General features: G+C 37.4%; 1 protein-coding gene across 3 annotated transcripts in view; it reads left to right on the forward strand.

Moving 5' to 3' along the window:
- The window catches only part of PTN (pleiotrophin), an 88,611-nt gene that overhangs the window by 55,435 nt on the left and 21,010 nt on the right, over window positions 1-12,166 (forward strand). For 2 of the 3 annotated variants that reach the window (XM_047763280.1, XM_047763282.1), the window contains exon 2: window positions 11,991-12,106. In XM_047763280.1, coding sequence (XP_047619236.1) covers window positions 11,992-12,106 — 115 coding nt within the window. In that variant the 5' untranslated portion in view covers window position 11,991. Of the gene's footprint in view, window positions 1-11,986; window positions 12,107-12,166 lie in introns of those variants that run through there. The other variant, XM_047763281.1, reaches the window with a different exon arrangement.

A 12,166-nucleotide genomic window follows, 5' to 3' on the forward strand; every position in this document is an offset into this window, starting at 1 on the left:
GCATAATCAATTAAGCCTTTCCTTGATTTCTTTTATATTTTTTTTTCTGTTCTTTATTTTTTTAGTCAATGAGCTCAGCCCTAAATGAAAGCTGGAGTTGTATGAACTGAATTGGCTGGAAATAGTAGCTGAAAGGCGTGTAAATCAAAGCTGGCAAGTTTCAGCTCTTCCGTTCTTGAAGGAGAGACTAACTTCAATCCAAATGGCTTCCTGGGCAATTGTTTGATGATTCTAGCACTTTGTTCCTGGTATGGTACCAGGCATTAATAACTCAGCCTTTGGATGCTAAACCAAGGAAATACACATCATATCTTTACCTTGAAGTGGCTCAGGACCCATTTGGACACTTCCTAGCAGTGTGGGAACTGCATAAGAAGGGATTTTACATACTCCTGGTTGGGGGTGGGTGTGTTGAGAGGGTAGCCTTCAGGCTTTTTCATCTTTCCTGTTCTAGCCTTGCCTAGCTTGGGGCCTGAACTATAAATAGAGGGGAAACTAGGAGCTCTGAAGTCAGGCATCTCCATCCACTTTAGCAGTTATACGAAGGACAAGGATTTCTAATATTTTTGCAGAAGATATGTATCTACAGCTATATCTCTCCATATAGATCTATTCACTTTCTATCTCTTTCGCTATTTCCATACATACACACACATTTTGGGGATAAAAATTATTTGAAATTTTGCTTTGGGAAATTATTTGTCTTCAAGTAATTCATTTTTAGACTGTCACTAAGTGTATTCAAGAATTCCTGCAAATTCTTCCTAAGGTATAATATAAATAAAAAATTCACTATATGTGAAAAATAATCCCTGGATTAGATTTACTCACTTTGTGGTATTCTTGAATACATCTAGTGACAGTCTAAAGACTGATAATAACACTTCGTTTTATAGCCATTACTAAACACTATTTTCAGGTCTTGTTATCTTCTTCTTTTAGAGACATCTTTTTTCTGTATATTGAACATTTCCTTTTTTTTTTTTTTTGAAGGTCTCCAAGAAGCCTGTGGGCGGGGGGGGGGGGGGGGGGGGGGGGGTAGATGCTCTGAATATAGAAACCAATGGATGAAACAGCCACAAATGAAAGGGATTAGTTCCTGACTGTCTATTCTTCTTCACCAATTATCCCACCCCACCTCCACCATATTCTAGTTCAGAATAAACATCGTCAGTTCTCTGTTTACAGTTCGTTCAAGATTTTGCTCCAGTATTCAGAGTTCTTTGGATATACCTTATACAGATACTGGCTAAAGAAAGGAGACTTTACACCCATGGTGTACATTTCAGTTAGCAGAGGTTTTACATACCTCACATGTTTACAAGGATGTGCATGTCCTCTAAAAAGTAGTGAAGTTTCTTCTCTACCACACGAATAGCCTTCTGATAGGCAGAGAATTAAATATGGACTCTGTGGAGTTGTTCTTATATTCTGGTTCGTATCAGCTTCTAGAAAGGACAGAGCCAAATGTGGGTAAATTATTGATCAGTAAAAAGAGTACATCACAGGCACTTTGTATTTGAACTTCTCTGTTCAACTCTGTGGCTAAGAACACAGTTCTAATTTGGTTTTGACTGGTTTAGGTTCAAAGTCTCCTTTTTTTTTTTTTTTTTTAAAGTTGAAAGTGGGGCTTGACAGTCCACATTTCTAATAAGCTGCCAGGAGATGCTGGTGCTGCTGGTTCTTAGAGTAGTGTTTTGTGGAGCAAGGGCTTCAGAAGAGAAGCCTAGAGCTTTATAAAAACACAAAGTAGTCACTGCCTGGCACTCTGAATCACAACCAAAGGAAGTGCGATGGTGTCTTATCTCTCTCACTCTTTTATGAATAAAGGATTCCTTCTTCTAACCCAAATTATCTGAAAGAGTCCCATGGGATTTTATTTCTGATGTGAATTATTGTCTTTACTGTCAATTCCGTGAGCAGGGACCTGGTCCCTCCACCCTTGGACAGTCTTTTTCCACTGCACCACAGTGATTCCTTACTGCTAATTGCCATAGGCACTTATTGTAGAATTTGACCTTGTTCACCATTTCTTATTTCTTGAAACTTCCCATTTGCTTGATTTCCGTGATCCAGCTTCCTTTGCTTGCCTCTCCTCCTTAGCTGCTACATCTGAGTCACTTAGATAAGAACTAGAATTCTTCATCTCTTCTGTACATCCTCGATTCTTACTTTCTATCTTCCTCCTCTATGGTTTCTTTAGGAAATCTCAAGTTCACCTACTAATTCAAATAGCATATGTTGACTTCACTTTAATTTTGAACTAAGGATCAGAACTGTCTTCCAGATCCATAACTACTGTCTCTTTCAACCTAGATGTCTCGCTGATACCTCAAATTCAACATGTACAAACAGAGCCTTACTATCTTTCCTTAACATTAGTCATTTCAGCCTTAGTGACTGATCTGAAAAGTAAGAATAGTAGAAGAACCTAAATAATCAGATGTCTGAGAATTAATATATTAATGTATTATATTAATTATGTTGCATGTATTAATACATATTATACATTCTGATATTTAATATATGTCAGTTGCAGAGAACAGCGTCCTTAGGACAGATCATGGCATCACTTATGAAACTTTAAAACCATGTTCTCTATGTTGGCACTTATCTCTGGATTGAAGATTAGAATCTGGGCGATGTCCTAGATTTTTCCTTCCATAATGTATTTGATCAATGTGATAAGTCCAATACATTTTATCTCTTAAATAACTTTTCTTTTTCTCTTTACTTCCTTTCCAGTGCCACAATTTAGGTCTTAATAGTGTCTTACTTGGATCATGTCAAATGCCCTTTTCTTAGCCACCCTGAGTCAAGGCTCATCACCCTCCAATCACTCTGCTTACTGGTTGCTGATTTTCTCTCAGATTCACAGCTGGTCGGGGTCCTCCTTCGCTCAAAATTCTTCATATTTCTCTTGGGGAAATACCTAATTAGTTGGGTTGTATGATAGGTGTATATTTAAATTCTTTAAAAACTGCCAAGATGATTTTCGAAGTGGTTGCAGCCAGCAGATGATGACAGTTAAGAGTTACTCTCGTTGCTTGCCAACACTTGGTGTGGTTAGTCTTTAACTTTCAATCGGCGGAGTGGGTTTGTAATTTCCTAATAATGTTGGACATCTGATTTGCTTATTTGTCATTTGCAGATATTTTCTTTTTTTGAAAAATATTCAATGCTTTTGTCCATATTTTTATGTTTTCTCCTACTGAGTTGTAAATGCTCTTTATGTATTCTAGATAGAAACCCTTTGATGGATACATATTTACAAATATACAGTTATGTAGTTGATACTTGTATCCTACAACATTATTGAATTCCCTTATTAGTAATGGTAGCTTTTTTTTTTTTTTTGGATGGGGGGATTCCACTGAATTGTAAATAGGAACCCATTTCTTGCCAGCTCTTTGGTAATTCTAGGGATCAAAGTAAGAGACCTGTTACAGACTCTCTGATAAAATCAAAATTTACTGGTTAAGATTTTCTGTGATTTCTTTGAGGTCAAAAGTAATGCTTAATTACTGGTCCATTCAACAAATTTAGATCCCTTTTCAAAATTCTCTCTTGCCAGCTGTAACACTTTCATTAGGTGTCTAACCTTTGTGACAAATACAGAACTTCTTCTCTGAGTTGATGCTGCCCGAGAAATCTCTGCCTCACACAGCCATACGATATTTATTCTTTAGCTCCTCTCATATAATAATGTGAAATACTTATTTTATTTTTATTAAATTATCATTTATTTACAATGTTGTACCAATTTCTGCTATGCAACAAAGTGACCCAGGCATACATATATATGTCTGTATACATGTACATGAATATATATGTATATATACATTCTTTTGTTCATATTATCTTCCATCATGTTCTATCCCAAGAGACTGGATATAGTTGCCTGTGCTATACAAAGATTAAGAAATATTCTTCTAATGCTTAGCAGGATGTTAGTGAACATGAAACTGCATGCTGTCCTGTTAATTATATTTTTGATTGAGGAGTTCCTGTCATGGCGCAGCGGAAATGAATCTGACTAGGAACCATGAGGTTGTGGGTTCGATCCCTGGCCCTGCTCAGTGGGTTAAGGGTATGGCATTGCCCTGAGCTGTGGTGTAGGTTGCAGACGTGGCTCGGATCTGGCGTGGCTGTGGCTGTGGCGTAGGTAGGCAGCTGTAGCTCCGATTTGACCCCTAGCCTGGGAACCTCCATATGCTGTGGGTGCAGCCCTAAAAAAGAAAAAAAAAAAAAAAAAAAAAAAGAAAAGAAAGAAAAGAAAGAAAAAGAAAAAAAGAAACTAATTCAGTTTGCCAATTCAGACACTTTTCTTTTGATTTTTTCCTGCCCCAAACTGATAAATATTCCTTCAATTTCACAGAAGAGTTTTTGCAAAAATACTAGACACAGCTCTTTTATCATAAATAACCTTTGTTTTAGTTACAGCACCTGAAACTAACACAACATTGTAAATCAACGATACCTCAATAATTTTTTTTTTTTTTTAAAGAAGATATACACTCTTCCACCTCCACTCTCTCCCTCTAAGGGCCGCAAGAGACACCACTGCTGGAGCATCTATTGCATGCCTGACAAGATGCCAAGAATTTTATATCTGTTATCTCAGTGTAATCTTTAAACAAACCATGGGTCTGCATAATAAAACTCGAGATTTCCTTTGAGGAGGGAAAGGGAGTGACTGCTTTGTCTGGATTGCAGATGTCGTACGTGATGACACTTGGGTGGAAGCGATCGGGCTGACTCCAGAGCCTCTTCTCTTTCCCAGTATTAAAAAAAAAAAATGTTTTTAATGCTTTATGATTTTCTGTCATATTTTCCTCATAATTTAATCACACTTGTTATATACTGTGTGTTTGATCTCTGATAAGAATACATAATCATGTCAAACTTTACTGTATGCAAAGTACGGGATAGTTAAAACATACACTTATAAATTTCCTATCACAAAACTGCTTGTTATCTTTGCTATCATGAGTAAGGCATTTGCATGCTCAAAATGTATTTTGTATTTATATCTCCTACTTGAGGCGTTTTCCCATTTCTACCTTTTGAAAAAATACTGTTTTGTACCATCATATCCCCTGCTGGATATGATAAACCTTCAGACGGGCCAGACAGGTGACTTTTAAATGTAATTTTTTTCTTTGAAAAATGAAACCTTTCAAGGAAGCTAATAAGGAAAGTAGTTAAAGAGGAGCTTGCTGCTCTAGTTGAAGCGGAGATAAGGGTAGGCGATATGGGGTCCGAGGGGTGGCTTTCACCTGCTCGGGATCTGTTAACGCCTTGCCACAGCCCTTGACCTCTCCAGAAGCACAGATGCTTGAAAAATCACTGCTTTAGCAACTTTATTTTTCTCATGAAAATCAGAAGGGATTTTTTTTTTTTTCGTCTTTTTAGGGCCACACCCACGGCATATGGAATTTCCCAGGCTAGGGGTTGAATCCAAGCTGTAGCCGCTGGCCTACATCACAGCCACAGCGACGTGGGATCTGAGTTGCATCTGTGACCTACACCACAGCTCACGGCAATGTCAGATCCTTAGCCCACTGAACAAGGCCAGGATTGAACCCATGTCCTCTTGAATACTAGTTGGGTTTGTTTCCACTGAGCTACGATGGGAACTCCACAAGGGATTTTTTTTTTTTTTTAATCTGTGTGTGCATAAAGTTTCTGAGTATAAAGTTTTCAAGTCTTTAGGCTTATTCTTCCCTCCCAATTACAGTACTTTGGGTAATAAACACCCCCAAATGAATCAAAGTACATAGAATAGCCACACTGCTGATAAACAAAAATAAAAGCAAAGCCAAAAGAGTAACCAACGTACTACTTGGATGACTGGTTGAGGGTGGTGGCTGCCCCTTTGGTGGTGACTTAGGATCTTGGTCATGTGTATACAAGACACAGGCTCTTCCTCTCTCCCTGACTTCCTTTGCTTTTCTTCTCCAGACCAGTTAAGGGCACTTTCAACCTTCCTCCCTCACTTCTGCAAGGATTAATTCATTTCCTCTCTCTCCTTCTGAGATCCAACCACTGTTACTTGCTACTGAATCCTCTATTCTAATCACATTTTTGTCACTGAATATATTATAAACATCATCTCCACACATTCACTTATTTCGTCCCTTCTCCCTGAAGTTTCCTTCCTTCTCTCCTTTCTTTATTTAGGAGACTTCAAGTGTTTTTCTCCTCCCAAACAGTTAAAATATACCCCAACCCTCTACTTCATTCAACTTGTTAAGCAAAACTACCACTTGAGCTGTGTCCTCATGATATTTACCACGGGGATCATGACACTCATCTCTCTCCCTTTTCTCCCACTTAGAACTCTTTTGGGGGGGCTGAATCCCACTTATTTATCATGTTTCCATGCCCAACATACACCTGGCCCTTAGTAGCTGCTCTGAAAATCAGTGAATAGATGTCCAAGGAAAATGCCCTAAAAATATCACACTTCCTCCTGCAGGAACCACGGTGTCATGAAAATATTTCAGCCTCAAAGTTCCCTGTTTTCGAGATATTCAGTGATATAAAATTAAGTGCAGTCACTGAAATTAGGTTCTGGTTTATCAATTGATTTGATAGGCACTTATTTAAAATTAAAGATGGAACACTGCTGATTGCTGTGCTGTGAATAGAGTATACCTAAGGTCATGTACACACAGGCTGGGGATACATTCTCTTCAAGGCTTAGTGTTTAAATAAGGCAGCTTAACAAGGTCAAAGTGAGGGACTGATTTAGCAACAGATTCCATTATAAACACAATGGCTATTATACGAGACGTTAGGAATCTAAGGCAATGATCAAACCATTTTGGGATAAATCAATATGAGTGTTTTATGACTTGGAGAGGAGTGAAAATTAAGAACAGTGACCTATAGATAAGGAAAGATAAAATTAAAACTATTGAACTGCCTATAGGAACAAATATCTCTCAAAAGTAACTTAGGAGACAGAAGAAATTATTAGTATTAAGTAAACCGATCAAGTGAAAATATAAAACAAAAGCATGTTAAATTTCATTCATATTTTACCTGATTTTCAACATGGAGCCTCTTGACTTCTGTGAACTTCAAGGGAATACTGAGGATGAAGGTCCTTGAGTTTATTTTAACCTTTCAAGAAGTCAAAAGGCAGAATGAATTTATGCCCTTAATAAAGCTAAACAGTCTTTAGTTGACATTAGTTAAAACGCATCTCTGTCTTTTTAAAATTTTTCATCTTTGCTTTTAGATAATATCAGATCACTCAAAGTGTAATGCTTACTATTTCTTATTAAAAGAAGTACTTCCCTTTGGTACATAATAAGAGTGTAGGGGTGAATTAACTATATTCAGTGACTAATGATATATTTCTTGGTATTCTGGATTAGCTTTGTGTCCATAACTTGATTTTCACAACAAACCTCTTAAATTGTTGTTATAATCACTCTCACTTTGTAGATGTCAAAACAGAGGTTCAAATGGTTGTGATTTGCTCAAGAAATTCCACAAATCATATGGTGGAGCTGGAGTTTAAGCCAAATCTTCTGCTTCTAAAACCAATGTTAGTCGTTCCAAGGAGATCTCTAAGAGACAGTGTCCAACACCCTTGCCTTATGTTTACACCAGATGTTAATGATGTCAGTCATCTTTAAAAATTCCAGATCCTATTTAAAAAGAAGGCTCTTTTCTTTCTCATCAGCAATTTCTCTATAGAAGTGACACGAGGATTGAGTGAAGTGGCTGGACTGAATAAATTAACGCTTTTCCCCCGAGTTGGCTTCTTTAACTAATTTCCTTTCATATTTGAGCTTCATTCTTATTAATGATTGAGATAACAATGATTCCAGACACCAGCATCCTTCTTTGGTAGTCTTCAACATAACCATTAAATCCTTTGAAATTAAATCTGCCAGAGTAAGTACAATGAAACCTACCACCACAGCAATGCACCAGCATGCTCCTTGGGTTTTTGGATAATTTGAGTCACTCCTTTTCTAAACCCTCTTACTCTTTTCTTTTAAATAACCTTTGCTCATTTGCTCTACCCAGAAAAATCCTAAGCTGTCAAAATATAGGCTTATGCAGAATGGCGGGCAAAACAGGAGGAGAGGGGAGAGAGGTTGAGGAGAAAGATTATTCTACTCAAACAACTGCTGATCACATATTTTACACATTTTCCCTGTATACGTGGAATTGCATGCATTTTTCTTTAGATCATTTAAAAGTTGAAATTAACCATTTGGCCAGTAAGATTCTGAAATTTTCTGAATTAATAGGACAAACACTATAGAATAGAGTGCACTTCCATTCCATTCATTCTCCAACATTTTTATTTTTATTTTTTATTTCCCCAATACATTATTTTTTTTTCTACTGTACCAAAAACAAAAAGACAACTTATAGAATGGGTGAAAATCATTTCAAACAGTGCAACTGACAGGGCTTAATCTCTAAAATACACAAACAACTTACAGAACTTGACAGCAAAAAAGCCAACAACCCAGTTGAAAAATGGGCAAAAGACCTGAATAGACATTATTCCAAGGAGGATACACAGATGGCCAACAAGCACATGAAAAAATGCTCAACATCACTGATTATTAGAGAAATGCAAACCAAAACTACCATGAGATACCACCTCACACCAGTCAGAATGGCCATCATTAATATGTCCACAAATTACAAATGCTGGAGGAGGTGTGGAGAAAAGGTGGTGGAAATGTTAGCTGGTACAACCACTACTGAGAACAGTATGGAGATACCTTAGAAAACTATACATAAAACTACCATATGAGCCATCAATCCCAGATTTGGGCATATATCTGGACAAAAAAGACACATGCACCCACATGTTCACTGCAGCACTATTCACAATAGCCAAGACATGGAAACAACCTAAATGTCCATCAACAGACGATTGGATTAGGAAGATGTGGTATATATACACAATGGAATACTACTCAGCCATAAAAAAGAACTAAATAATGCCATTTGCAGCAACATGGATGGAACTAGAGACTCTCATACTGAGTGAAGTAAGTCAGAGAAAGACAGATACCATATAGTATCATTATATCTGAAATCTAATATACGGCACAAATAAACAATTCTCCAACTTTCATCCCAATCCCTCTATCCCTCCTCCCTCTTTGCTCTCACTATAGTTAAGATCACTTGTTGAACAGACCATTCTATGATGCCAAAAAATGGATGGTCAGGAAATTCTGGCCCTGTGAGACTTTTTTTTTATTGAAATTAAGTGAATTTGACTTGATTGAGAGAAAGCTTTTTGAAAATAATTTAAAAGTTAGAGCTGGCAATGTCAAACTAGAAATGCTGAGGTTAAAGTAGCCAGTGATAGCACCTTTCTATTAATAACTCCGTGTGTGCATGTGTTAATTTTGGAAGAGTTCTTTCTGTTTCCGCTGAATGGCCATGTTTCTTCAGTGACCTCTCTTTCTGCTGTATGTGTTACTAGGCTCTGCAAGGACCACTTCATCACTTGTTCAGAAAGTCCTCTCAAGAGCTGGGCTTTCATGATGGATATTTCCGCATTCACACAATCATCTAATTCACAATCTAAATACTTCAGGTATTCGTAGGTAATCATTAAAAATAAAAGTATATTCCAACTTGGAAACAAATACTTAAAAATTTGAAAGTTCTGAATTTAAATGTTAACACACCCTTTAATGAGAGTGAAGTGAAACATCTCTGCCTCCAAGTGGTTAGTCACTGAGAGCATGTTGCCTTTGAAGAAAACAACCAGGAGACCTCAAGTGGTTTACATTGCAGCTAATAACTGTAAATGATATTGGAATATGTGATGTATGTCCTGTAGTATAAATGCACTGGGGTATTCAACTCTGCGAAGACTTGCCAACCAGTAAGTCTAGACTGGCTTCTCTTATCATTCACGTCTAATGAAAGTCCTAGGAAAAACCTCAGAGTCAGAACTTTTCTGTCTGGTCGTCAGTGAGGTATAGTTATAAAAATTTAGCATTCAGAGGAGGAACAAAGCACCTAATTTTAGATTTTAGAAAGCAGTGGAGATGCTGAGCAGCTAATTAGGACTTGTGATTTAGTGAAAGGACCAAATGACCAAAATAGTGGCTTTAACTGGTAGATGAAATGTGATTCATCCATACAATAGAATCCAAAGTCACTCATTATATATTTTGGATATTAATCACTTGGCAGTCACGTCATTTGCAAATATTTTCTCCCATTCTGTGGGTTGTCTTATGGTTTCCTTTGCTGTACAAATTAAATTTAAATTTTAAATTAATTAAATTAAAAGTTAATTAGGCCCCATTTATTTATTTTTGTTTTTATTTTCATTACTCTTAGGAGGTGGATCAGGGAACTCTACCTAATAGTCTGTGATTATCTGCATGGGAAAAGAATGTGAAAAAGAATGGATGTATTATGTACATGCATAACTGAATTACTTTGTTGTACAGTAGAAATTAGCCTGTTGTAAATCAACTATACTTCAATAAAACTTTAAAAAATGAAAAAAAGTCATTCATAAAAAAACACTAATAAAGAATAGCATTTCCAATGTCACATAAAAGGGAAAAATTCACTGACAAGGATATTATTTCATAGCTATGATTGAATGAAGAAAAGCAAATTGCAGAAGAGAGTAATCTCAACACCTTATATATGAGCAGTTTTATTGTTCATACTCAAGAGAATGTAAAATCACCTAAACTAATCTCTACCGCTTCAAAAAAAAAAAAAAAAATGTTCAGAGTGAATGGCCATAGGTCATTACTGTCATTATTATATGAAGTATGAAATACCATGAACATACCAGATGACTGCCAGGTGAGTGGCTGCAGCCAGTGATGTGCGTGGCTTCAAGAAGTGGATGTCCTGGGGCTTGGACTGAGGCTCCCCAAGTCTGCTGTGTCAAGGTGACCACTTGTGACACGAGGCTGTCACAGGTTAACTTCAAGTTATAGGAGAGTCTTTCTAATGAGTCTTTCCTGGGATTTTGATTCAGATCAAATGTGGAGAATTTCAAATCATGAGTGAGTATAAATTCTTCATTCCATCCTAGAATTTAGAGGATTTTCACCACATGAGAGTTGACAAAAGTGTTCTTGATAGATATCAAAGGGGCCAGCTCTACTTCTGTTTCGTGCTTCACTCTTTGGTGGACCAGTGAAAAATGGAACAATGATGATAAGATAATCATGACCATGAAAATGATTTTAAAAATCAGATATCAGTCATTAATGATGCATCTAAAGATAACAGCAAACCTATCCTTGCGCAGATAATCCATTCATTGTGTCCATTCAAATTATCCACATGGACTACAGCACCATGGTTGTTTCTAGAAATGTCCAGGAGTTGTAAGGATGGCTGTAGTTACTGACATTACCAAGTGTCAGTATCAGCAAGACTTACTGTAGGAGTCTGTTCAAACACATGCCATCAAAATTCTTTGAGACAATTCTTGAGTCATACTTAGCAAACGGTGGTGTGTGAAGTCTTCTACGGAAAACAGTTGTATTTAATTAGTGAATACATGACTGATTGCAGAAGAACACATTTCAGAGACTGTTGGAGAAAAGATAGGATACTGCTTCATGAAACTGATATAAAATTTCTTTTTTTCTTCTTTTTTGTCTTTTTTTATTTTAGGGCCACACCCGCAGTGTGTGGAGGTTCCCAGGCTAGGGGTCGAATAGGAGCTGTAGCCACTGGTCTACACCCCAGCCACAGCAACGTCAGATCTGCGTGGCCTCACCAGATCCTTAAACCCACTGAGCGAGGCCAGGGATTGAACCCACATCCTCATGGATACTAGTGGGGTTCATTAACCACTGAGCCACAATGGGAACTCCTGATATAAATCTTCTTAAAATCGAGTATTCCAGAAATGGAAAATGGAGGCCTTCATCAGGGAGTTCAGTGTGCCTTCCTCTCTGACCTGGGTTGACACCCTTGTCTTCTGTTTCTCTGTTTATTCCCAGAATGCAGACCCCACAGTACCTGCAGCAGCGTCGAAAATTTGCAGCTGCCTTCTTGGCATTCATTTTCCTTTTGGCAGTTGTGGATACCGCTGAAGCAGGAAAGAAAGAGAAACCAGGTAAGCAATACGGTTATGAGCACGAAACTCTTCCTTAAGTAATGTCCACCTAATCCAACT

The sequence above is a fragment of the Phacochoerus africanus genome, chromosome 16 (assembly GCF_016906955.1).
Source record: "Phacochoerus africanus isolate WHEZ1 chromosome 16, ROS_Pafr_v1, whole genome shotgun sequence".
In the NCBI taxonomy this organism is placed as follows: domain Eukaryota; kingdom Metazoa; phylum Chordata; class Mammalia; order Artiodactyla; family Suidae; genus Phacochoerus; species Phacochoerus africanus.